General features: G+C 47.2%; 1 protein-coding gene across 22 annotated transcripts in view; it reads left to right on the top strand.

Annotated features, from left to right (window-relative positions):
* FARS2 (phenylalanyl-tRNA synthetase 2, mitochondrial) overlaps positions 1–27930 on the top strand; it is a 495105-nt gene that overhangs the window by 287434 nt on the left and 179741 nt on the right. For 19 of the 22 annotated variants that reach the window (XM_089334510.1, XM_070074462.1, XM_089334501.1 and 16 more), the window contains one exon: positions 476–636. In XM_089334510.1, the coding sequence (XP_089190636.1) occupies positions 476–636 (161 nt within the window). Of the gene's footprint in view, positions 1–475; positions 637–2811; positions 4944–13994; positions 14290–21139; positions 24984–27930 lie in introns of those variants that run through there. The other 3 variants (XM_089334504.1, XM_089334505.1, XM_089334506.1) reach the window with 3 other exon arrangements.

The following is a 27930-nucleotide window of genomic DNA, read 5'->3' as shown; positions in this document are numbered from 1 at the left end:
AATGTCTCGATAAAGTGGAAGCTCTAAAGTCCTGACACGCACTTTCCGAATGGTCCTGGTCCCCTCGGTCGTGTCTGGAACAGGTGCCCCTCGCTAATAAGCCACTTAGAGACTGTCTGGTGTCTCCCTCCGTATCCTGCACACAGTAGGCTAAATGTTTGAATTACAGTGAGGAAAGATTTCAGAAAAATCATAGCTCAGAGGCACGAAGCAGGGCTGGAAAGAGCCTGACTTTAATGAGACACGGAAGACGTTACTGGGGACAGTGACTCTGGGGTGCTGTCCCCGGGCAGGTGCACTGTGTGGGGTTGACGTGAGGGACTGGGGGTCCCTGCAGCAGCTCGCCAAGGCCTCACTCTCGTAGCGGCTCCAGCGATGTTCTCGTAGCCATGGGGACGTAGTACGTACCTGTCGGGCCTTTGTACTCTTTTAAACTCAGTGTTTTGTTCTGTTTTGTTTTCTCTCCTAATTGTAGCTGGTGCTCAAGACCGAGTAGGTTGGGCTTTTGGCCTCGGGTTAGAGAGACTGGCCATGATCCTGTACGACATCCCGGACATCCGCCTCTTCTGGAGCGAGGACGAGCGTTTCCTGAAGCAGTTCCGCCTCCCGGACATCAATCAGAAGGTGAAGTTTCAGGTAAGAGGACACACGAGGATGAACAGAGTCATCAGAATGGCTGTGGGGCCCTGAGAGGACCATGCACCTGCAAGCCTGAATTTACAACAGTGTGAGTTTGGAAAGGAGTTTCAAAGTAGGAGTCCAGAAGCACACAGGGAGTTCATAGACTTCCAGAAGTTGTACATGGGAGGAAGGAGATTTCTGGACCTTAGGCCAGGCATCAGTGGACAGCGAGTGACACTGAAGGGTCCTGTGTCAGTGTGGTCGTCTCTGAAGTCCGCCATGCCCTGACTCCCTGCGGCATCGGGCTTCAGCAGTGAGTGCTGCGTTGGGTGCAGACTAGGAGTGTCTGAAGGCCGGGGTTGGTTTTGTTTCCTCATTTATTTATGCCTGCTGGCATCACGGTTCAGCACACCATCCATCTATACATTGAGGCCTTATGACTCTTGCCAGTTGTTCAGTGTTGTATGTAAGCTGTTGAACTAAAAGCTGAGCCTCTGTTACAGCCTTTATGCACCAGAATGGATGGGTCGGGTCCTGTAAATCCACTTTATAGATGATACTACTGAGGCTTGGCATCACCCAGTGACTCTGCCTTAATAACTCCACCAGTATGTGAGAGACAGGATTTTAACCAAAACTGACTCCCCCAGAAACTCCTGATGTTGGGTAGTAAGCTCCGTCGTCACATACACGAAGGGGCTGTGCTGGATGCTGGGGTCTCTGTTGACTCCTGACTTCAGGTGTTTCTAATCTAGAGGAGGAAACAGACTTGTTAATGGACACTTACAAAATAATATGAACAGTGACGCAACTATTCATAGGTCACGCAGAATTTCACCAACACTGCCCAATGAATGTGGAGGTCAAAATTTTCCTCTTCGTTTCTTTAGTCCCTTCCTGATAGTTAATTTTCTAAACCCTTCTCTGTCTCTCTAAAATTGTTTTAGAACTTGAGTCTGTGATTAGTGCTACTCTTCATGTGTTGGGATGGCACGGAGACCTGGTTCTGTTGTCATCATCATAAATGTTGTCTGGTTGAAGACTTAACGCTGGATTTTGCAGTGTTTCCTCATTCTGTTCCCAAATTCAACCGTGAGAACCCATCCGTCTCACTGGGGTGCAGTGAAATGAATCAGTTTAAACTTTTCCCTGTTTCCATGTGCACTTTTCCCATCTCATCCCACCCCCAGAAGAACCCAACAGGAAGAGGTAGAGGAAGAAATGGAGGAAGTAGCCAACCAAAGACTCAGTTGTGTGTGTTCAGTAGCCATGGTTGCGATCCCTGATCAGTGAGTGAGTATGTCTGCGTTTGCATGTGAAGCAGTTACACAGCGCCTGTCACACACATCGCGAGCCTTGAGCCCGTGTTACCTCCAGTCGTATTCTCACTGCCACTGCGGCTGCCATCACTGTCAGCACTGTAACCGTGAGTTTGGGGTTTAGGCAAGAGGTGGGACACAGTGACAGAGGCGGAGGACAGGAACAGTTTCCTAGCTTGAGCTTGATTCTCAGAGGATGTTCCAGGCAGGTTATCTCACGGCTCTGCACTCAGAGGGGCCCGGGCTCTACAGCTGCAGGAGACCCGTGTGCGTCGGGCACTGTGTGAACATGGGTGTCGCCTCGGCAGCACAGACCCCACTTTTCCACGTCACAGACACACGGAAGCCCTGGCACACTGCTCCTCAGGGAGCTGATTTCTTTAGGGACCTCTTCCACCTCCCCAGCCTCTCCCTTGCTTGTCACCTCTTGGGGCTGATTAATTGATGAGACCCAAAGAAAGGGACTCTGTGTCCCAGGACACCAGCGCCACCACAGCTGGTGTGAAACGTGTTGTTCTGAGAGCGACAACACAGTCGTCATGACTCTCAGTCCGTGGAGCCCTCGGTTTCCAGCCTGACGATGCCAGGACACGTCACTGGAGTCTCGAATGCTGTGCCAGGGGCCCTTGTTTGGATCAGAGGCTTTGCATTTCCTGCTGCTGTGTGTGTGCGTGTGTGTGTGTGTGTGTGTGTGAAAAGAGGAGGTTTCTGTGTGATGTTTTACGTATTTAGAGTTGCAGCCGTGTATTTCTTGTTTGTTAAGATGCTTAAAAGGAGGTAGAGAAGGGAGGTGTCAGGCACGGTGGTGGGGGCGCCTCTATCCCGTATCAGGGTTCCTGGGTTCAAGTCTTGGCTCCACTTCCAACTCCAGCTTCCTGCTACTGAACAACCTGGGAGGGAGCGGATGAAAGCTGAAGTGCTTTGGCTCCCTGCCATCCACGTGGGAGACTCAGACTGACACCTGGGCTCCTGGACCTGGGCTGGCTCCGCCCTGGCAGCTGTAGGCATTTAGGAAGATGGCGGATCTCTGTCTCTCTGTGTGTCTCTCTGCTTCTCAAATGAAAATGAAAATAAATATTTTTATAAAATAAGTCCTCGGCGGTTTGTTGCACAGGTTTCTTGTATAGAGTGGAAGGTTATGATGTACTTGACCTCTGTATATACGTACATTTAATATCCTTGTAACATTTTTCTGAGCTATTAGCCTATTGGAACTGTATAAAAACTTCCTACTTATAGACATGTTAAACTGCAAATTTTGGTACATCTATAAAATTTGATAAATTATATATGGTATATTTTAGGAATCATTTATCTGACTAGAAGAAGTTTTGGTATTTCCGTCTCTGGAGCCAGAGATACTGTTAGTCACTGTACAGAGTCACCTCGGTTGAATACTGGAAGTTGGTGGAACATAAAGATGAAAGTTGGTGTTTTCGAAGGAGATCGTCAGAACGGGGGCTGGAAACACACACCCGCTGAGCACCTGCCATGGGAGGGAAGCAGCCGTCAGCAGTGACCAGTGGTGTTCCCTGGGAGGTAGATGTGGGAAGTAATTTTTTAAAAAATTTATTTATTTCTTTGAAAGGAAGAGTTACGGAGACAGAGAGCGAGTGTGCAAAAGAGATCCACCATTCAATGGTTCGCTCTGCAAATGGCAGCAACAGCTGGAGCTGGGCCAATCCGAAGCCAGGATCCTCTTCCAGGTCTCCCATGTGGGTCCAGGGGCCCAAGGGCTTGAGCCATCTTCTACTGCTTTCCCAGGCCATAGCAGAGAGCTGGATGGGAAGTGGAGCAGCCAGGACTTGAACCAGCACCCACGTGGGATGCCGGCACAGTTGGTGGCTTTGCCTGCTATGGCACAGTGCTGGCCCAGGAAGTAGTTGTTACAGGGGCATGGTTGTGATGCACTGGGCTTCAACCAAGAGAAAAGCCAAGTAAAAGTGGCTTCAGCGTGAAGAACAAATGTGGCACACCTGCAGTGAAGCCAGGATGTAGTTGTCCTTTGCCACTAAACGTGGCAGCAAGGGTGGGCATCACTTCCTCCAGCAAGATCCCAGGGCAGGAAATGGACCACCCTCATCGTCTTTTTGAAGCATGAGGGAGAGTTTTCCACAAGTCCTCGTAGTCTTTTCTCACATCTCATTTGCAGCGCAGTTGGGGTGGTCCTGTTAGTTTCTGGTGTTTGCACTGAGCTGTTGTCAGTAAGGCTTGTCTGCTTCTGCATTTTTTCCCATCCATTGATACCTCTGATTACTGCAGCCGTGTGCGTGAGTAGACAGTCACTGTGACGTAGAATGACAGAGGCCACTGGGAAAGTAATTCCAGCCTAAAATCTTCCTCTTCCCTGTATAATGCTTGAAACCTCCCCTTTGCCCTTTTTAGTTAAATGGTTTGATCCAAGGTCAAGTGTAAAACGCCTTCACCTGACTGTCTGCTTTCGTAGGAAAGCTGGATGGGATACATGGGCAGGAGGAGGCTGTGGGACATTTTTCTGTTTGAAACTGAGTACGGAGACCAGGACCATCATGACGCACACAACTATAAGTTAATTCCAGTGACCCAAGGGAAAAGGGCTGAAGTAGTAACAACAGGGTCACTGAACCCAGAAGTGAGGTCCCCAAGTGTTATCAAAGAGCTGGCAGACGTTGGCCAGAGCCAATTCAGAGAGAAGAGTCAAGGTTCATACTCATGTTCTGGGAACCATGTTAAATCAGAGTGATTTGTCTTACTAAAAATGATTAGTCAAGAAAAGTAAGTGTAATAAGACACTTCAAAAAAGTTAATGAAAAACTGAATTATATGATTTTTGGTGCAATTTTTTTTCTTTGGAGTCCACTCATGGTTTCTTCAAAATGTATATTTTCCATGAATGTTTTGAAGACGCCCTTGTGTGCATGGGTTTCAATTTTTTTTGCACCAAAATAAATTTATCTTGTTAATTGTATTTCCTGAACTATTTGAAATACCCTCATAATTATTCTGTGTCTTTAATTTAACACATCAGATACAAAAGAACAAGCACATTTCTTCAAAGAATAAGAGCAGAATGGGGGTCCATTTAAGAGAGTAGGTTGCCTGTGTTTAGACAGAGAAATGAGAATTCCTTCGTGATGACATCGTTACACAGCTTTTCAGACTTCATGCACTGATGTGAGCATTTTCTGTGTGTGTGATCTTATGATCGTGAAAGTGAAGAATGTCGGTAAAGTAACATGTAATTTTTACTCTGGTTCCCTTAATTACTCTGTCGTTTGGCTGAGTAATTAATCGAATGTTTTCTTTCGGCGTGAGGGAAGAATTTATTTCCTGAAGAGCCTCCCTCTAAGACTTATAAATTATAATCGTAAGCTGTTCGCTGCCAAAGGTGGTGGATTATAAGGAGACGGCCCTAGAGGAGACTGTTCGGCGCAGTTTGAACTGTACCTGAAAAGCTGTCACTGCTGTTTGAGAAGCTATTTTCTGCTTATTTTTACAATTTACTCAATGATGATCCATCCTAAACATATATTCTCAGATTTGATTTGCTATTAACATGTAGAGCGGGGGGCCTACCACCCAGCTACCAACCCCTAGCAACTCCTTAGATTTTGCCACTAATTATTTTAGAACAGCAGAAGCTTCAGAAATGCAGTTGGAACGCCGATGGCTCCCTGATGTCCCCGGGGATGGCTCCCTGACATTCCCGGGGTGGCTCTCCTCCCTGAAGGCGACCACGTTCAACGTGTCATTTTCCGTTCTCACATTCTTACTACACTTGTGCGTTTCCAAAAACAACTGGTAGGATGGCTTCAGAAAGTAATTACATGGCCAACGCAGTTCAAAGAAATTCTTATTTGGTGCGGAATTTGATAAGCAAATTTTTTTTTTATTTTGACAGGCAGAGTTAGACAGTGAGAGAGAGAGACAGAGAGAAAGGTCTTCCTTTTTCCGTTGGTTCATCCCCCAATCTGAAGCCAGGTGCTTCCTCCCGGTCTCCCATGTGGGTGCAGGACCCAAGCACTTGGACCATTCTCCACCGCAATCCCAGGCCACAACAGAGAGCTGGACTGGAAGAGGAGCCACCGGGACATAATCCAGCTCCCCAACCGAGTCCAGAACCCCTGGCACTGGCCCATGTACTATGGTATTTAAACATGAGGCTTTTAGACAGTGTTTAGGGTTAGTTTAGGCCATCGGGTCGGAGTCCCTCTGAGTGAATCCTGGAGGCTTTCAGAAGAGGGAGAGAGAAAGAGGCTCAAGTGTACACATACTGACTCCCTGTTTGTCACCATGTGATGTCCTGTGCTGCCATGGGACGCTACAAGTAGGCCATCCCCAGATGCAGCCCCTTGACCTTGAACTATATAGAAACTACTTGTCTTTAAAACTTAGCCAGTCTATGGTTATTGTGTTACTAACAGCAGAAGAGGAACTTAAAACAGTGGAAAAAATACAACCTGGCCCGGTATTCCTAATTATTCAAAAATGAATTCCAGGGGGTTTGTAGATCTACATGCAAAAGGGAATTTATTAGCTTACTGCCTTTGAAAAAGTCATCTCACCAGGAGTGATTCTTTGATTCTTATTGTAGCAAATTGAATTGAGGAGACTGAACTAAATGAACTATGGTAATGTAAAATTAAAACCTAATTAAATGTCTGATCTTGAAAATTTTGAAATGAGTATTTATTTAAAGTGGTCGCTGTAAGCTTTTTCTAAAGGATTTTATCAGATTACCCATATTTCCTTCTCTTTCTTGTTTGCTGGAGTTTCGTGATAATGAATCTTAAGTGTGCCCAGCATTTCCGTGAGTTATTGTTGTGGCGTGAGTGCGTCCAGGTTCTTTTTTCCATCACAAGGAGGACTTCATGGATGAGATATATGTAAAGGTCAGCTGAGAGGCAGGATTTACTTCCCTCCAAGGGAAGGCACCCGCTCAGGAATGGGCTGCACTGCACCAGGCTGGGCTGTCTCCTTCAGGATCTGTCTGGGACAGGGCTCATTTGCATATTCAGGAGGGTGGAGGTTGAGACAGGGCTTCCAACACTTGGTGTTTCCGTGCCCTTGTTTGGAACTCTCAAAAGTGCTCTGGCATCAGGTGTGTGTTGGCAGTAGGCATGTCAGCCGAGATAATTTTACTAAAATGGCATAATGAACTAAAGGAGATCATGGTTCAGACACGGCCGGCAGCCATATTGGATGTTTTTGGCCATTGTCGGTTCTAAAGTGGCAGAAGCACAGAGGTTGCAGTTTTCTGCTACGTGGAAGGGGTTGTTTCGGTAGTACATGGACAGGTGGGCCTTGGGCAGTGCAGGAAGGGCTCAGGGCAGGGATGGCAAAGCGTAGCTCCTCCTTGCCACTGCCTTCTTGTCTCCATCATGTTGAGGCCATCTCATGAGTTTTTGCATTGTCATTAATGCACTGACCTTTAGTGATTGTTTTTTTCCATGCTATATTCCTGAAACGTAATTTTGACATAACATTCTTTATACAGTTGTGGATTTGACTTGTTAATATTTGCTTAAGGTTTCTGAATCTGTTTTCAGGGCTGAAATAGGCATGTAATCTTTGCACAAGGATCTGTTCATTCATTCATTCATGTGAAGGGGAAAGAACAGAACAACAGAGAGATCTTCCATATACTGGTACAGACAGACAGACAGACACACACACACACACAAACACAGTCCCACCAAATGGTTACAAAAGCCAGGCCTGGGCCAGACTGAAGCCAGAGGCCAGGAACTTCATCTGGGTCTCCCACATGAGTGGCTGGTACCCAAGTACTTGGTACATCTTCCTCTGCCTTCATAGGTGGGTTCGCAGGAGGCTGAATCAGAAGCAGAACACCTACTGGCACTCTGATCTGGGATGCTGGTGTGTTGCAAGCAGCAGTTTAGCCAGCTGTGCCACAGCACCAGCCCCAGGCCTGCAATTTCTCGTTATACTGATACCAGGTTTCGATACTAAGATTATACTCTCCTCATAAAACTAGTTTGCAAGTATGTTTTATTCCTAGTTCCCACAAGACTATTTTGAACATTGATAGTTGATCAGATTTACCAGTGAAGCTATCTGGGATTGTAATTTTCTTTATGGGCTATTTTTAATCACAAATTAAAATAGTTTATGCTATTAAGCTTTCCTCTTTTGTGTATTTTTTAAATGATTTATTTATTTATTTGAAAGGCAGAAAGAGATATTTCCATCGGCTGGTTCACTCCCCAAATGGCTACAACAGCTAGAGCTGAACCAATCCAAAGCCAGGAGCTTCCTCTGGGTCTTCCACATGGGGCAGGGGCCCAAGGACTTGGGCCATCTTCCACTGCATTCCCAGGTCATAGCAGAGAGCTGGATCAGAAGTTGGTCAGCTGGGTCTTGAACTGGGGCCCATATGGAATGCCAGCACTGCAGGTGGCGGCTTTACCCTCTACACCCAGCGCCGACCCCTCTTTTGTGTAATTTTTAATAAATTGTTTTTCTAATAGTTTGTCCATTTTATCTACATTTTCAAATGTATTGTCAAAGTTATTATAACATTTGTATTAACTTGATATTCAGAAAGCATAATTTTCATTAGTCAATAATTAAGCATATTTACTAAAATTATATTAAACAGCATATTTTTTGTATGCCAAGCCTTCTTCTTAGAGTGTTTTATTCTTAATGAAATCTGTCACTTGAACATTCTTTGTGTGTAGGATTTTAAAATTCTCTTGGTCTTTGTGTATCTCAAAATGCTTTCATGTTGTGCTAATTCTTGATTGGTAGCTTAGCTGGGTATAAAATTCTAGAATGGTAAGCATTCTTCCTTTGCTCCTTGAAGATGCTGCTTCAGGCCTTTGGAAAAGTCCAATCTTGATGGAACTGTTGTTTGCAGATAGCAGTGCCTTTTTTCTTGGATAATGTTTAAGCCTGTATGTTTGATGTCCTCCAGTTCTGATAGGATTCATCCTTGTGTGGATTTATCTTTGTCTCAGTCAGTATTTGAAGAGTACTTTTGTTCTGGGAATTCACATCTTTACTCAGCTCTAGAACCATGTTATCTCTGCTTGACTCAATCCTCCCATTGTCTTTTTTGAGTTTCCTAGTTTGTGTATTGGACTCTTAGTTATCAGTTTCCTTCATTATTAAATATTTTAAAATTTCTTTTCTTATGCTGGTGAATTTCTCTGTACTTTCCACCATTTTAACAGTTTCCTCTGATAATCTTTTTAACTTCATAACTAATACTTATTTCCATAATACCCAATTTCACTTTTTAAATTTATGACTGGTATTGTTTCCTGATTGTCGTTCCCCTTCTTCGTGGAGGAACGACTCAGGACCCTGCGTTGTTCTTTTGTCTGCTCGGCCCTCCCCGGGTTTGCTGCTGGTTCTTCCCGGGTTGGCTACCGACCCTTCCACCTCCGTGGAAGGGCGGTTCCCCCTAGCCACTTTCCCCACTTCCGCGGGGGAGCGGCACACCGCTGGCCGGCTCTCTCGGGGGCTGCACAGGTGTTCCTTCAGATAGATGTTCCTGGTGCATGTTGTCTCTCTCCTCCTTTATAGTCCTCTTCACCAATCCCAACTCTGCTACCCACACGCCGAGTACGCTGCTCTCCTCCAATCAGGAGCAGGTCCTACAGTTTATTGGTTGAACTGGAGGCAGCTGTGTAGAAGCTGTTTCCCTTCTCAGCGCCATATTGTGGGAGAGCAGATGCATAGAATAAGTCTTAATTCCAGTAACTTAGTCTAGTCCGAGTTGCTCCCAGTTGCTCCCCACACCTGATTTCTTGCTGAATAATTTGAATATCTTGGGTACGCTTATTTTTAAAGTTGTCAGCTATTCTATAAGATTGTTTTGTCTAAAATGAATTTCTATTCTGGTTGGTTTTTTTCACATTACAGCTTTTCTTTGTTTCAGAATTGGGCATTGCAATCTCATTTTGAATACATATTTATTATTTTCCCATTTATAATCACCGGTCAATCTGTCTAACCTGATAACTTTATATGACTTACACTTATCCCTAGCATGCCCCAGGTAAGAACTACTCATTTAATGACATTATGGTGTTTACCCTTGTTTAAATAGTCACCAGAGTGGCAGAGATCTGGTCTCAGTACCTGATCAAAAATATTGAATGTTTTTCCCTAGGTCCACAGCTTTCTGTAAAGGAAGAGCTGAGGCCAGCACCAAGGCTCACTAGGCTAATCCTCCCCCTGCGGTGCCGGCACACCAGGTTCTAGTCCCGGTCGGGGCACCGGATTCTGTCCCGGTTGCCCTTCTTCCAGGCCAGCTCTCTGCTGTGACCCAGGAGTGCAGTGGAGGATGGCCCAAGTGCTTGGGCCCTGCACCCACATGGGAGACCAGGAGAAGCACCTGGCTCCTGGCTTCGGATCAGCGCGGTGCGCCGGCCACAGAGCGCCGTCCGCGGCGGCCATTGGAGGGTGAACCAATGGCAAAGGAAGACCTTTCTCTCTGTCTCTCTCTCTCACTGTCCACTCTGCCTGTCAAAAAAAAAAAAAAAAAAAAAAAAAAAAAAAAAAAAAGGAGGAGCTGAGTTGGAGCATGAACTCACGGCAGCATCATGACTTTAGGTGTTTGAGTGGTTCATTCCTTGTTCATCAGAAACCAAGTTAGCTGGGCTGGGTCTGTGTTTTCCGCTGAGCCTTTTCCCTACCCTAACATTTACAGGCTCAGTCCATCCCCACAGATGTGCCAAGGCTCACAAACTGTTAGTAACTCTACACTTCCTTCTAGACAACATAAGTATACTTCAATGCAGTTAACTCCAATTAGTGTTCTAGAAGGGATAACTTTGACTCCACTCTAATTATGTACACATATATAAAATACATGTGTATGTGTGTGTGTGTATATATATGTATGTATTTTAAATTATATTAAACAGACATAAAATTTACCATTTAAACATTTCTGGGGGCCGGCGCTGTGGCTCACTTGGTTAATCCTCTGCCTGTGACACCGGCATCCCATATGGGCACCAGCTTCTAGTCCCAGTTTCTCCTCTTCTAGTCCAGCTCTCTGCTGTGGCCCGGGAGGGCAGTGGAGGATGACCCAAGTGCTTGGGCGCCTGCACCCGTGTGGGAGACCAGGAGAAGCACCTGGATCCTGGCTTCGGATCAGCGTAGCTCTGGCCGTAGCGGCTATTTGGGGGGTGAACCAACATAAGGAAGACCTTTCTCTCTGTCTCTCTCCCTCTCTGTCTAACTCTGTCAAATAATTAAATTTTAAAAATTTCTAAGTATGTAGTTTATTGGCATTAATTATTTTTGCATTATTGTGTAACGCTCACCAGCAGCCATTTCCAAATTGAACCCTTGCATACCGTTGGTGGGCTTCTGAATTACACAGCAGTTGTGGAAAACAGTATGGAGGTTCCCCCAAGAAATGAAGATAGAGCTTGCATATATATGATTCAGCAGTCCCACTACTGGGTGGATTTCCAAGGGACGTGACATCTGTCTGCTGAAGAGACATCTGCACCCCTTGTTCATCACAGCACTGTTCACAATAGCCCAGAAACCGAAAGAGCCTACGTGCCCGTCTGGTGATGAATGGGTGAAGAAAACATGGTACACTGCCACAGTGGACTGGTCCTTAGCCATAACAATTAGAAACCCTTGTCATTCACAACAGCATGGATGGAGCTGGAGGTTACCATGTGAAATGAAATATGCGAAAGACGTTTATCATGCCGTCTTACTGATACGTGACGCTTTAAACTATAATGGTGGTTACCAGAGGGAATGGGGGGGGGGGGGACATGGGGAAAGGTTGATTAACTGAGTTTTAAATTATAGCTAGATGGGAGCAGAAATTCTGGCATGCTATGCATGGTAGGGTGACTGCAGATAATGTTAGTATATTGTTTATTAAGATTTCATATAGATGATAAAATATCATAGATAATATTATACTGTTTAATATTAAGATTTTGGATGTTTTCTTCCAAAAGAAATGTTAAATGTTTGAGGAGTTAGATGTCTTTACCCAGATTGGACATTACACAAGGTGCACATGTTACCAAAACATCTCTTATGGTACCCCCATAAGTATGAACGTCTTTATTTGCTATGAATAGTAGAAAGAAAAAAATTTAAAGCAGACAAATAAGCCAGCACCCTTGGAGACTCTGTTCAGCAGCCACTGAGACACTGCAGGCCCAGCATACGACGTCTGCGAGCCTGAATGTCAGACACCTTGGAGAACCCAGCGTTTGTCTCATCTGTTAAACTCAGTCAGTGACGAAATCTAAACTGACCCGAACTCAACTTGTGGACAAAGGTGATGTGAACGGAAGAAAATGTTTATAAAGGACTCTTTTATTTTTCAAACCTGTAGCTCTGTACCCTTCATATAATTACGCTCCATCCCCCTGTCCCCAGCCCCCAGCCCCCTGCCCATGGCGGCTCCCGCTCTGTTTCCCCTCTCTGTGACTTTAACTCCTCTTGATACCGTATACATGTACAGGTGCACAGCAGTTGTCCTTTTGTCGCTGGGTTATTTCATTCAGCACCATGCCCTCAAGCCTCCTGCATGTTGCAATACACGTCAGAATTTGTCCTTTTAAGGCTGAATGTGTTTTGGCTGTATGCAGATATCACGTTTTGCTTGTTCATTTGTCTGATGGTGCTGTCTCTGCCTGCTGGCTGTGTTCAACAGTGCTGCATAGATATGGGGGTTTGCATGTCTTTTGGAAACTCTGCTCTCCATTCTTTGAGGCATTTCCGTGCTTAGCAGTATCATTGCTGGGTCATATGGTGCTCTGGTTTGAAAGTGTTCCCCGGCCGGCGCTGCGGCTCACGGCTAATCCTCCGCATACGGCGCCGGCACCCCAGGTTCTAGTCCCGGTTGGGGTGCCGGTTCTGTCCCGGTTGCTATTCCAGTCCAGCTCTCTGCTGTGGCCCGGGAAGGCAGTGGAGGATGGCCCAAGTGCTTGGACCCTGCACCCGCATGGGAGACCATGAGGAAGCACCTGACTCCTGGCTTCGGATTGGCGCAGCACCGGCCATAGCAGCTATTTGGTGGTGAACCAACAGAAGGAAGACCTTTCTCTCTCTCCCTCTCTCTCTCTCTCACTGTCTAACTCTGCCTGTCAAAAAAATTTTTAAAAAAATGTCCCCCAGAAGTTTCTAGGCTCAAAGCTTGGTCTCCAGTGTGGTGGTGTTGAGGTAGTGGAACCCGTAGGAGGTGGAGCTGAGGTCGTTAGATGCAGTGCCTTTGGAAGGGATTAATGTTCTTGGAATTCTGGTTACTTCTCCTGAGAGCAGCTTGTCAGAGAGCAAGCTTGGGAGCAGGTGTCCCACACTGAAATACCTGGGTTTAATTCCTGGCTGTTTCTGTTAATGTAGAGCCCAGGAGGCAGTAGCGATGGCTCAAGTCATTACGTTACTACCAGCGGTGGGACACCAGATTGTGTTCCAGCTCCTGGCTCCAGCCTCAGCCCAACTCATGGGTATTTGGGGAGTGAACCAACAGATGATGGCTTGGTTTGTCTGTCTCTTTCTTCTTCTCAAAAAAAATTTAATAATTAATAAAGAATTTTCTTAAAAGAGCAAGGCTGGTAGCTAAATCCCTTTCACTCACTGTCCTGCCAAGGGATTGCTCTGTCCTCTTCCTGTCACATTCAGTCCCACCATGGTGCCGTTTGCCATGCTGTGCTATAACCAGAGGGCCCTCACCAGAAGTCAGATCAGTGGGACCACCCCCAAACAGACGTTCAGCGTTCCAAACTGAGAGCTAAATAAATCTCTTTTCTTGAAAAAGTGCTCAGCACCAGGTATTCTGCTATAGCAACAGAAAACGGACGAGGAAGTATGGTAAGTCTGTTTTTGATTTTTCAAAAATCAAATATATGAACCACCATATTATTTTTCCTAATAGCTTCATGACCCTGCATCCCTGCCAGCAGTGCACAAGGGTTCCGGTTTATCTCCTCTGCTGTTGACCTCAGATTGTATCGTTACACCTGACATCCGTTTTCATCCAGTCTTGTAAAGTGAAAAAAAAAAAAGTTGATTGTGAAAAGAGATGATGGCTGTTTCTGGGCTCTTTCCCTTCAGGAAACATCGTGCCAGCTGACACAAGTACCTCAGAACCTCGGATCCTCGGGTTTAAGATCCAGAGGAGCACAGAGGAGCTGGCCTTTAGCTTCTACAGTGGACTGCGGTGTGTGAAAGCCCTCATGAGTGGGGAAGCCAGCACTGTGGCCCTGTTCACAGCTGCCTCTGCTGGCCTGGCAACCTGGGTCTTTTTTCCACCCCGGACAGCAGTGCCGGCCAGCTAGCTGGGTGTCCGTGAGGACTGTGCGTGGGGAAGGTCCCTGGCTGTGTTGGCATTGATGGTCCGTGTGGACAGCACAGTGTGTCAGCCTCTTCCTGCTTCTGTCCGCGTGTCTCTGTGCTTCAGCCTGTGTTTTGCCCACCCTCACTTTTGAGACGTGTGGATCTGACGCAAATTAGATTGCCCACAGTCACATGACACCCACCAAAGAAGCTTTTCTCCCCCTGCTGCTTCGTGAGACCCTAGTTAATGTGGATGAGGTTGACAGGTTTATCCCGAGTGCGAGAGCAGGCCCAGTGACTTGGCGAAGCGTTCCGAGCATCTGCTCTCGTGCCGGGTGCCGTGTGCCGTGCTTGCCCTCAGAGAGCTCATTCGCTAGTCAGGAGTGGGGGCGGGGATGGGTGTCAGTGCTTTGATAAAGGTGGGCGGGAGTCAGGGGTGTGTGCTGAGTGGGAGGAGGCTGGTGATGGACAGCAAAGGAGAAGTCCCAGAGGCAGGAGACAGCCACAGGCTGGTTCAGTTTAGGGTATTTAGGGGGGCAAGCCGAGATAGGGTGGGGAACATGGACAAGGGCAGCACAGGACACACAGCTTAGGCTTTGAATTTCTCTGGAAATTGAGTTGGTTTTCCATTGTAGACAGATCTCAGTGCTGCTAATGTGGAGAGAAGGCTGGGACGGGGAGTCCGTTCCAGGCCTGGCACAGGAGAAAGTACATGAGACCAGATCGGGCAGTGGTAGAGAGGCTGGGAGGTAGGGTTTGGGCTCCAGAGGTTCTAAGAGACAGCACTGAAAGGTGCTGGAGATAGTGCGATTAGAGATACACTCACCAAATATTTATCACCTAAACCGCAATGCCGCTGCCTTCCAGAGTTAAAGGGCCGAGGTCAGAAACCATGCTGCATCTACACGTACGTACTGGCAGTGACTGGGTGTTTAGTCATCGTGGATAAAGGTGAGCAAGGAGAAGAATGATCCCTAGGTTTCTGGCTTGGATAGGAAACAGTAAAATAAATGAATTTGGGGAAGATGATGGTTCCAGTGTTGGTCAAGTGAGTTCATAAGTGTAAAAATGTCTACTTTGTTCTGTTTGATCGGCATAGTCAAGTGCACAGGTGTGCAGGATGGTCACAGGTGTGATTGAGCTCAGGTGGCAGTGCAGGCCGGGGCAGAAATGAGAAGCTGGAACAGGGTGAGCCAGGGCTCATTGCTTTGAGACCCTGGTCCAGGGCAGGTTAGGTCAGGAAGATGGTGGATCAGTTGTTCTCGGGGAGGTATGTCGGTGTGCAGGAACTAGCATGGGTACCAGGAACTTGCTGTAAGAGGACCAAGCACAGGGGCCAGCAAGTAGGAAGGGGGCCAGGCTCCCTCCCGGCAGGAGGACAGCGTCTGCAGAAGTCCGAGCGGGAGGGGATGGCAAGGCCAGATGTACTGAGCCTCTGCTCTGGCTCCTGGGAGATACTTCAAGTTCTTGAAGCTGGTTAAGGACAGCCGTGCAAATGCTAATCGTCACTGAAATCCAACCTCACATTTTTTAAAAAATTTACAGTTGTTTTAACCTCTTTTAGAGACCTCTTCTTCCAAATATTTCTGCATGTTAAACAGAATATATTTCATCCTTAGCCAAAGATTGAAAACTAAAATAGGAAAAATTAGAATAAGGCATTCTTGTAAATATTCACATTTGAATATTTAGGTCTTCCTGGTGTGATTATTTTGGTGGAACTGTGGGGAAATGGGAAGAGAGTGCCATTCATAGTTGATTTGAATGATTTGTTTAGAGATTTGATAATCCTGAATATCAGGTATACCCTTTGCATTCTGATTTAATGAATAAAAGCCATAGCATTTCTTATTATTTCACTCTTTGGGGCTTCACTGCGTATCTTTAGTAGTTGCATTATCCTAACTGTGGCGTCTTCTAAACGTAATTCAGTTGCCTTCTTCCCACGTGATATGAATCTTTAGTTCTCATGGATTTTTTTTTTCTTGTCACTCAGTTTCACATTTAGCACCCTGTTAGCAGTACACCTGCTTCATGGAAATTGTGTTGTGTCATTTGACCACATTAGAGAAAAGGAGAGAGAATAGAAAGTAGGCTCTGTGGGGCTGGTGTTTGTGGCATAGGGGTAAAGCAGCTACCTGGGATGCTGGCATCCCATATGGGCACTGGTTTGAGTCCTGGCTTCTCCACTTCTGATCCAGCTCCCTGCTAATGCACCTGGGAAAGCAGCAGAAGATGGCCCAGGTCCATGGGCTCTTGCACCCACATAGGATACCCAGAAAAAGTGCCGACTTCAGCCTGGCATATCCCTGGCCACTCTGGCCATTTGGGAAGTGAAACAGCAGATGGAAGCTCACTCCCCACCCCCCACCATAACTCTGCCTTTCAAATAAATGATAGGTCTTTTTAAAAAATGCATTCTGTTAATAGATTGATTCAGCCCCACAAAAATAACACCTTTTGCGTGGAGTTTTGATGAGATTACTGATGGGAGAACCTGACCGTTTAATAGGTTCTAGAGCAGATTTCTGGGCAGGCTCCCAGAAGCAGGGACAACATCTGTTCTATGTACACACCTGTGCAAGTGTTTCCAGCTCCAAACCACAGGGGCCGAGTCTGATGGGTTGTGTTAGTTCATTTTGTATTGTTATGACACAATTCCCGAGACTGGTTTGTTTCTTTGATTTAAAGATGGTTTATTTATTTAGCTCACAGCTTTGGAGGCAAAAGCCGACGATTGGGTGGCCCCATTGATTGGCCTCGGGCGAAGCTCACCTTGACTGTCACGACATAGTGAAAAAGCAGCAAAGGCCATGACTAGGTGCAGAAGGGGCCCAGCCTGTGAGGCGGCCTTGCCTTACGGAAGCTCACTCTCAGCACACCAGCGCACTCGGGAGCCCATGACAGCGCACGAGGCCCCACCTCTGGGAAAGGATCCGGGGCCTCAGCACTGCACACGGAGGCCAGGCCTCCAGAGCAGGGGGCTCACTGCTTGCACACCATAGCAGAGACGCGTTCTCCTCGCCATCCGTGTCTGCTCTGAGGTTCCGAACCACTCCCAGGACTGTGCCCCTCTGAAATGGGTTTCAGGTTCCTCCCCGTCCTGGGATCTGCTTATCCTAGAGTAGAAGAAATAAACAGGGACACTGGCTGTACCGTTCTCAGACTTTTCATGAAGATGCGGTAGCTTTACACTCAAGTGGTTATTCATTTATTACACTTACTTTCGCATACCGCATCTATTAAAGGCAAATATGCAGCCATTAGTATGTAAATTGAACTTGGGCGCTGAACAAATGAGGTAGAGCCTCAAACATTATTTATTGACTAATTAGTTTTATTGTAATCAGAGGAGAGCCTGTAGAAGTGTGTAGGACTATGCACAGTGGGCCTGCACCAGGGTAAGCGGATGTCAGTTTCATTTTGATCTGACTTAATTTATGCCTCTTTTGTGACTTAGGAGTGCAATACCTCCATTTCAAAATGATTCAGATGCTTACTTAGCTATTACATGATAATAGATAATGTGATGAAAAACATTGTTGAATCATACAAAAAGAGAGTCTCACAGAAGAGCAGAGAGAATTCTGCCCTCCGTGGCCGCAGCAGGGGCGTGACAATGACACCCAGTGAGACCCTGGTTAGGGGTGCCCAGCTGGGCGTTTTCAGAGGTCGCTCTGCCTCACCATCCCCGTGGTTGGTATACCACCCCACCGCCCACTGTGCTTGCCCCATCTGTTGCCTTCTGGTCATCTCCCGCCGCGTGACTTCACGGCTCTCCCACCTGGCTGGGTTTCCCACCCCACCGGCCTAAGAACAGTGCCCAGATGCCACCATTGGCTGGCTTTCTGTAAGCCACGACACAAGCGTTCCGCCTGGCTGCACAGATGGACTTGGGCGCCTCCCCCGCGCCGTGTAGCCATCGCTCTTTAGCCGCAGACCCCTTCCCCTTCCCCTGTCACAGTCCCCCTCCTCTGTTCCCCTTTCCCGCATTCCCACCAAGCCCAGTCTGCCTGCACTGTCCAGGCCTCACTTCTCTCTCCATCACGGTCAGACTGAGCCCGTGGTCAGCTGCTTCCTCTGTTCTCTCTCACCCTTCTAACTTCTGCTAACCTGTGTAGTCAGGCCCCTACCCTAGGTCATCCCCCAAATGCGTCTTTTTCTTGTTTGGAGATACTGTTTCCACGTGAAACGTGGCTTAAAAAGTGTAGTAAGAGAACTGATTAACCCTTCTAAAAAGGTGGCTTCCCCTTGAGGTGTCCGGGTTTGTGTCACAGCCTCCCTGTACCACCTCCCAGCCTTGCCTCCCCACCCCCGTCCTTGACAAATGACTTCTTTTAAAAAATCAGGAACATCTGACATGATGCCTGTCCTCTTCCCTCGTCCTCTTCAGTGTGCTCTGTCCATCTCAGATCTGCCCTTAGGATCCAGATCAAATGGTTCAGGTGAGCCCTTCTGAAACTTCCTTCTGTTCTAGCTGAGCAAAGACGTAAATGTGTTGAGGACAGGAGAGCCAGGTTGCTCAGTGAGAAAAGGATTACAGGTATGGGAATGGGGAGGCGAGAATAAGCTGTGCTAGATTAGAATCAGAAGTGTTCATACAGGCTCGTGGGTTTTGCAGATTAGGGTACCGTGTGTGGCCCTCTCTGGCCTTGCCTTCTTTGGGGGCCCAGAACAGGGATGCTGCAGTAGCAGTGGGCAACGCTGGTGCCCAGATCTTGGTTTCTAAATGGCGTTTTCCAGTGAGAGGAAGTAGGCTGCTGGTCAGAAAGACCAAATCCATGGCCAAGGCAGAGAACTGGAAGGGGAGCCTGGGAGGTCTTGTTGAACTTGATGTGACTTACACTCTTCTGTTTCTCTCCCTGCAGTCCTTTCTGAGGGATGTCATTGCATCCCCTTTTCCCTTCAAACTGTTCACTAAATAAAACTGTAGGTGAGCAAGACAGCAGTGTCTCTGAGAAGCATGAATCCAAGAGTTTGACAGAACAACGGCTGGAGGTAGCCTGGTGGCCGTTGTCTCTTGCCTCTCGTGTCTTCTTGCACCAGGAACCTTAGTTGACGGGGCCTGAAATTTGAGAATATGCCCGTTCCACCTGGGTAAGAATGGAAGGTGGTTGAATCCTCTGGTGTCTGTCCCAGAAGGCTCTGCCTCAGCACCTGTTTGGTGCTGGAGACCAAGAGCAGGCTCTCAGCCAGGGCCTCAGTTCTTTGCTCCTTCGATCACCCACAGCAGCCCAGGCACTGGTCTTTTCTCACCACCTTGGGGAGGGAACTCTGTGAGGCTGTGTTCAACCCAGCTCCCTTCACATTGAGGAATCTGTTTCAGCCCACGTGCTAATGGCCATAAAGACCCTCTCAGGATGGGAAGGAGGCGGGGGTGTACTTCAGTACCCTTTCAACCCAATGAAGCAACTACCGCAGTTACTTACAAGACAAGCACAAAGTTAAGTAAGCAACAACAAATGGTAAGACATGAGCCCTGGAGCAGACAGCCTGAATTCAGGCCTCACTAGGTGGATGGTTTCTCATCCGCCAGATGGAAGTAACATTAATTCCTGCCTGTAGGATAGGATAGAGTGCTGTGAGGATAATAATGAGGTTAAATCCAATTGAAACACTTACCATAGTGCGTGACATAGAAAATGTTAAGTCTTAACTATTGTAGCCATGAATGTCCATGCCAATGGATTAGATGTTTTGCATATACAAGGGTACTTCTAAAAGTTCTAGGAAGAATAGGAATTAGAAGAGAACTTTAGGAGATGGGTGTTTGGCCTGTTGGCTTAGTCATCAGTTAAGATGCGCATGGCCCCTGTTGGATGGAGTGCCTGGGCCAGTTCACTTCTCCTGTTCTTGACTCAGCTTCCTGCTAATGCAGACCCTGAGAGAGAGAGTGGTGATGGCTCAGACAACTGGGTTCCTGCCAACACATGGGAGACCTGAGTTGAATTTCTGGCTCTGAGCTTTGGCCTCCAGTCATTAGGGAAGTCAGCGGATGGGAGCTTGCTCAAGCTTGTGTGCTTGCTCTCTCTCTCTCTCTCTCTCTCTTCCTGTCAAAAGAAATACATTAGTTCATTTTTTAAAAAAGATAAGTTTATTCAGATACACAAAAGTTTTGAAATGTGTCCATAGTTTTTTTTCATGATCCACACTTTCCATAAAGTTTTTTTTTTAAGATTTATTTTATTTATTTGGAAGACAGAGTTAGAAACAGGCAGAGAGAGAGGTCCTCCATCTGCTGGTTCACTCCCCAGATGGCCACAATGGCTGGAGCTGCACGATCCAAAGTCAGGAGCCAGGAGCTTCTTCTGGGTCTCCCATGTGAGTGGCAGGGACCCTAGGACTTGGGCCGTCTTCTGCTGCCTTCCCACGTGTGTTAGCAGGGGAAGTGGAGCAGCCAGGACAAGGAGTGGTGCCCCATGGGATGCTGGCGCTGAGGCGGGAGCTTGACCTTCCCCGCCACAACGCCGGCCCCAGCAGAGAATTCTGATGGCTCTTTTTCACAAGAATGATTTTGTCCACAATGTGAAATTTTAACGCCTATTCTCTGGGTTTAAAAGAAGGACCAAGCTCTTTTTGCCCAAACCAATCATTGTTTTTGTCTATTAGAACATGCTCTATATAATCTGTGGAAGGAGGGGTGCACCTGCCAGTGTGTAACTCACACTTTCTATCCTGTTGAGTCCCTATAATTTCTCTGTTATTACTTCTTTCCTGTAAACAGGTGAGTAATAGCCACGGCAACATTGTCACTCTTTGATGATGCAAAAAAGACTGACACATCTCTGCAAATCCACGTAAAAAAAATAAATTTGAAAAAAAAGTCTCCCTCTGTTTCAGAATCAAGTACTCACCTTGTTCCTGCTTTGTGAGTTGCTCAGGTTGCTTTTCTCCCCTTAGTTCATCTGCTTTTTCTTTGTCAGAATACAGGCCCCTTAGAAGCAGAGCGGAGTCGGCAGCAGCTTGGATCTCTGGGTTGTGTTGTCCCTGTGTTTCACATGAGGAACCGCGGCCCCAGAGTGTATTTACTGCCCTGCAATCTGGTTGACCAGACGGACAATCACTAAGAAACAAATGTCCCTGTCCTAAGAGCTTCACCCCCTAAAGTGCAGATACCCAGGTGGCAGGGAGCAGCGTCCGGCCTTGGTTTTCCTATCTGTGAAGTGGGCATAGCGTCTCCCCTCCTTACATCACCAGAGTCCCTGGTCCTTTGCTTGCGAAGGCACTGCGTGTACAAGGAAAGCTCTGGACGGTGCTGTCGCAGTGGGAATCCTGCAGCTGCTCAGATTGCTCCCCGTGACGTAACGGCTGGGAGAGCCGGGCTCAGGGAGAGGCCTGTGTCCAGTCGCCCTCTTCGCCTCCACGTGGGATGCACGTCTCTCTCTCTGTCACTAGGTGGAAATACCTGTTCTTGTCCATGTGTGCGAGTGGCCCAAAACTGTTTTTGTTTTGATATGGACAAACAGAGCCACTGAGAAACCCGTCCACTTGGGGGTTGTCTCCCTTTGTGCATAAAACTAAGCCGAAGCTTTGGAGTACACAGCGTCCGGCAGCGTGCCGAAAGGAGCCTGGTGCTCGTTGGGGAAGCCTGCAGCCTTGAAGGTGTGCAGAGTGACAGAGGGCATGGAGTCACCTGTAGCATTAGCCACTCACTGTCTGCTCACTGGGAGTCTGTTGTGCGCCCAGCACGGAGGACGGCTCCTGCCTTGCAGAGCACCCAGGACAGCAGAAGAAGAAAACCATGGCACGAGAAGCCATTTCAGGGGTGGGTGCTGTGGCGTAGCAGGTACAGCCGCCGTCTGTGATGCCGGCATCCCATATGGGCACCAGTTTGTCTCCCAGCTGCTCCACTTGCCTTCCAGCTCCCTGCTACTGTACCTGGGAAAGCAGCCAAAGGAGGCCCAAGTGTTTGGGCCCCTGCACCCATGTGAGATACCTGGATGGAGTACCAGGCTCCTGGCTTCAGCCTGACCCAGCCTAGGGTGTTGTAGCCTTCTGGGGAGTGTCTCTCCCTCTCTCTCTGTAACTCTTCCTTTCAAGTAAATAAACAAGTAAAATCTTAGAAAAGAATTAGTAGAAATAGAAGTAGTTTCAGAGAATTTAGTGCTCTCCTGACTTAGAAATACAAAAAGAAGATAAAAACAAAAGATGAAACACGCAAGGAGAAATGGTGGTAGATAGAGTGGGAAGAAAGTGGATTTCAGAAAACTTTTATATGGGTTACATTTTACTTTTTCTTTAAAAAAAAAAATGTGTCTAACCTGCTAGTGCTGCCGCCCAACAGGCAGCCAGTTGTTGCTAACCATGATCCCACTGGGTACCCAAGGTGTGCATTGTGCTCATCTGCTCTGAGCTCCAGAGCCGCCTCCAGCTGCCAGCTGCCTTGTTGAAGGTGCTGGTGATGCGAGAGGGGAGAGAGCGGAGAGGGCATCGTGCGCGCCCTGCCTGTGCGCGTTAGGGCCATGCAGTGGTTTGGGCCCCAGCAGCTGGGCCCTTGTTTCCTGGTGTGCTGTTAAAAATGACCGCAGTCCGTCTCCACTCGGCTCTACTTCAGTAGGTCAGCCTCAGAACAGGATGCTATTATTACTGCCCCGAACAGTGACTAAGCTCTGTTCGGCCGTCGGTACCTGCCGTGACGAGGCTAAATACTGCTCACGTATTTTCTATAATCTTTACAATAATACTGTTTTTAAAAAGTACTAAGACTATCCCCATTTTGCAGGTGAGGATACTGATTTAGAAAATTAGAGATTTGTCCTGCATCACACAACCATCAAATCGCTCGAAGTCACTTGGCAATTTCATTTGGTTCAGTTTGACCGTTTTGTGACACAGCCTCTGCCGCGGGATAACTGTCTGTTACTGAAGCAAGCTCGCCACAGCTAGATCAGCTTCAAATCAGATTTTGCCAGTTGAAAAAAAACTACCTTTTTCAGGGGTCAGCATTGTGGTGCAGTGGGTAAAACCAGCGCCTTTGTCATCAACATCCCATTGGGGTGCCGGTTTGTGTCCCCACTGCTCTACTTCCTATCCACCTCCTTGCTAATGGTCTGGGAAAAGCAGCAAAAGATGGCGCAAGTGCTTGGGTCCCTGACATCCACGTGACAGACCCATGTGTGGTTCCTGGCTCCAGGTTTCAGCCTGGCCCACCCCTGGCCACTGGGGCCATTTGGGTATTGAACCAGCAGATTGAATATCTTTCTCCCCTTCTCTCTCTCTCTCTCTCTCTGTAACTTTCAAGTAAAATAAAGAAATCTTTAAAAAAAAATTACCTTCTCCAAAGTTAAAAATTTATACTCTTCCCACAAAGTCAGTGGCCCTTTGTGTTCCTTAGGAGTGAGATGTGGAGGAAGAAGTTTATGCTGCCGTTGCAGATACAACAATATTCAACCATGCAGATTCCAGGATGTTATTCGTTGGTTTATTTCTGGCAACTTGAGTGTTTTCAGAGCAGAGAAAGCTGTGAAGCTCACGTGGCACCATTTGAGGCATATTAAATGAGTGCTTGGCCAAGGCCTAAACTAATGGGCTTTAAAAAATAATTGCGTTGCAGTGTCTGGTGATTTTCAGCCCTCATCCATTCATCATTGGAGCAGTGACACTCTTTTAAAGAAACATTTTGCCAGTGGATGGATATGCTTACAAAAGAAGTAGTTATAAAAAGCAAAATGGCTCTGTATGCCCAATATGTCATCCTTTTCCCTCAGAGATTAGAATCTGTAAAATGAGTGAAATTACAGTACAGGAAGAACTATTCTGCCTCAGTCACATTTGCACACGGGGCTCAGAGCCCGGAAAATTCAGCTCAGGCCACCGGGCTCCAGCAGCACCTGCTGTGGGCGCACCCACACGAGGGCCACTCTGCAGGACTTGGGGAAGAACAATGTGTCTACACTTCAGTGCCTCAGTCCCTCCCTTCCAAAACAGAGACAGCTCTATCTGCAAGGGATTTCCTAAGTCAAATTGTTCAGGAACTGAAGCCAGCTCACTCACTCGCTATTTACAGTCAGTGTTTGTTTACCAGAGCTTCTCACTAGTCCCAGTGATCAATTTCTGTTCACAATTGATCATAATGATAGGACTAAGAACCAAAGGGATCACATAAACAAGACTAGTGACTGCAAATACTAGCTGATAGAATAAAAAAGGGAGAGAACGATCCAACATGGGAAGTGAGATACACAGCAGACCCATAGAATGGCAGATGTCCTAAACAGCACTCTGGCCTCAGAATCAGCCCTTAAGGCATGCGGATCCGGCTGAAAAGCCCATGAGAGTATTTCAGGCATGGAAAGCCAAGACACTCTGGAAAAAAAAAAAAAAAAACTAAATGAAAGATCTCCACGAGTGAGATCCTGGTGGAAAGAACAGGTCATCAAAGAAGGAGGTACCTTTCTTTGAAGGGACGAGAGAACTTCCACTTTGACTACGACCTTGTCTAAATATGATCAGAGTTGGTGAACTCAAAAGGCTTCCATAGCCTTGGCAACTCATGACAAGAGCCTAGGGTGATTACTGATGCCATAAACAAGAGTGTCAATTTGTTAAGTCAACAACAGGAGTCACTGTACACTTACTCCTCATTTAAGATCTCTGTCCTTAGTGTGCTGTACATTGAGATTTAATGCTATAACTAGTACTCAAACAGTATTTTTCACTTTATGTTTCTGTGTGGGAGCAAACTGTTGAAATCTGTACTTAATGTATGCTAAACTGATCTTCTGTATATACAGAGAATCGAAAATGAATCTTGATGTGAATGGAAGGGGAGAGGGAGTAGGAAAGGGGAGGGTTGCGGGTGGGAAGGACGTTATGGGGGGAAAGCCATTGTAATCCATAAGCTGTACTTTGGAAATTTATATTCATTAAATAAAAGTTAAAAATAAAAAAAATAAAAAAGATTTCTTTATTTAAAAGGCAGAGTTAGAGCAAGAGAGCTTCCCTCTGCTGCTTCACTCCTCAAATGGGTGCAACAGCTGAAGCTGGGCCAGTCTGAAGCCAGGAGCCAGGAGCTTCTTCCAGGTCTCCCACGTGGGTGCAGGGGCCCAAGCACTTGGGCCATCCTCCACTGCTTTCCCAGGCACATTTGCAGGAAGCTGGATCAGAAGCGGAGTGGCCAAGACTTGAACTGGCATGCATATGGGATGCAGGCGTTGCAGACAGAGGCTTAACCCGTTATGCCACAACGCCAGCCCCTTCCCAGAGCTTTATATCCAGCTTGCAAGCACCGTTGTAAACACATTCCATCAAAAACCTGTTACGTGGATACTGTTAACATCCCGATTATAGCTGGAGAGACCGAGACCCAAAACAGTTACCTAACCAAGACCATGTGGCCATGACAGTGCACTGGGAGTCAGGTCTGACCTCGCTGACTGGTTCGCATCCTTCACACATGTTTTGTCCCAGGCACGGCACGTGGCCATCTGCACAGCAGAGTCTGTGTTGGAAGGGTTCTCTTGTGTCCCCACGCGTGGACATTTGGCACTTGTTCCCTGAGAAAATGATGGGTCCTGCTGAAGGGCTGTAGCTGCCTTTTTCATGTGGTAGAGTTCACGGGCAGCTCCGTTCTGCTCACACAGGCTCGCTCACACCTCCAGTGTGCACATGAGGGCCTCCTGCCAAGGGAGGAAGTGAAAACCCAGAGGCAGCCTCTCCCCTCGGGCTGCTGAGACCCCTGTGTTAGGGGAATCGAGCCTCCCGCTTCCTCTCACTGTCACAGACGTGCATCCGTGCAAGCTGGGAGTCCGATGGAGCAGAATTCGCCAGGCTCCCTGAAGGAGTTGGCTGATCTTTGCAGTGTAGTCATCTCCCTGCTCCCCACCATCTAAGTGAGCAAGCAGACGTCTCTGTCTGTCTGTTCAACCAAGCTTGGCCGTCCCTGTCTACAGGGATCATTCCTCTGTTGGGAATTTCATGTGTTTTAAAATCTCCCCTCCTGCTCCTTCCCCGCCCCATCTTTCCACCTCCTCCCCTTGTGTGTGTGTTGGGCTGTGGGTGTGTTTTAAATGTATCCCCTAGAGAAAGACCACAGGCGAGTCTGCCGTGGCATGTTTCCTTGATGACTATTTTATCAGCATTTCTTTTAACCTTCCATAGATATATATCTGCCCCTAACTAACATTTAATGAAGAGGTCTTTGAAATAAATCCCCGAAAACAAAAGCTACTTTATTCATCATGTGCGTGCAGAGCAGCCAGGAAGGCTCATCTGTGAGATGCATAATTAGAAACCAGAGGGCTGTGTCTGTGCCTGTGCCTCCGAGTGGGGAGATATCGATGGTGTTAATAAAATCCTGATTTTCAGTTCCTCCATCTCTGATCAGAATAAGAATGAGGTTACCCAGAAACTAAATGACACGAGGCAGCAGCGGGAAGAAAAATGCATTATTTTTATTATTGTAATATCCTCCTTCCCATATTCTTTTTCATGCCAAAACCCGGTGCTGGAGATCTTTAGGAATCACTGATATGAAAAGAAAGCAGAACCGTCTGAGGAAAATAAAGACTGACTTTCCTTTAGACTGAAAAGAAAAACCTTCCATATTTCACCTATATTTTATTTCTAAAATCCTAAAATTTATTTCTAAAATTAAAAATACTTAATTGAAATAGAAAAGTCTGTGTGTTCAGTGCATACAGTGTGACAGTCTGATATGCATATTTTGCTGCTGTAGTGATTATCCCAGTGAATCCAATTAGCACATCCGCCATGACCCAAAGTTACCGCTTCGTCTGCGTGTATGGATATGCAGTGAGGACACCTGAAATCTCCTCTCCAGTTTCCGGTAAAGAATAATTGAAGCTGCTGTTCTCCTAGACCTGCAGAACTTGAGCATTTTGTAACTGGAAGTCTGGATTGTCTGAGTGGCATCTGCCCACCTCCCCTCCCTGTCCCCTGACAGCCACCTTGCTGCTTTCGGCTTCTTCGATTCCACTTCTGAGGGAGACTGCACAGCATCTGTCCCTCTGCGTGTGGCCTGTTTCACACAGCACAGCATCCGCCAGGTTTGCCCGTGACGTCACAAGCGGCGGGATGTCCTTGTCGAGGCTGAGCAGTTGTGACATGTCCCTCGCCCATCGTCCACTGAGGACGTTTGTAGTGCTTCCATTCGGAGCTGCCGTGAATAGTGCTCTAGGGACCCTGGAACCAGAGACCTCTTCTGGATGCTGACTGCGTTTCCTCCGGAGAGATCTCAGAGTGTGGCAGCCGTAGCTAACGAGAGTCCTGTTTTTAGTTTTTCGAGGAACTTCCTTCCCAGTTTCCACTGTGGCTGTAGCAATTCGCACTCCCACCAACAGTAGTGGGGGTTTCCCTTGTCTCCACATCCTTGTCAGCGCGTGTCACCTCTTGTCCTGTTGGAAACAGCCGTCCTCGTGGGGGTGAGGTGACATTTCATTGTGATTCTGATTCGTCTCTTGCCTAATGGGCAGTGTTGCTGAGCACATTATCAAGTACCTGTTGGTGGTTTCTGTCCCTTCTTGGCTCATTGCCTTTGCTTACTTTTTCCATCAAGCTATTTGAGTTTTTGTTTAAGATTTGTTGGTTGGTTGGTTGGTTGGTTGGTTGGTTGGTTGATTTGAAAGGCAGAGTGACAGACAGAAGCAGAGGGAGATCCAGGAAAAAAAAATCTTCCATCTGCTGGTTCACTCCTCAAATAGCTGCAGCAGTCAGGGCTGGGCCAGGCCAAAGCCAGGAGCCTGAAGCTACACCT

The sequence above is a fragment of the Oryctolagus cuniculus genome, chromosome 5 (genome assembly GCF_051225735.1).
Source record: "Oryctolagus cuniculus isolate XC-2025 breed Fujian yellow rabbit chromosome 5, ASM5122573v1, whole genome shotgun sequence".
Taxonomy (NCBI): domain Eukaryota; kingdom Metazoa; phylum Chordata; class Mammalia; order Lagomorpha; family Leporidae; genus Oryctolagus; species Oryctolagus cuniculus.
This window is presented reverse-complemented; position numbering and strand designations above follow the sequence as displayed.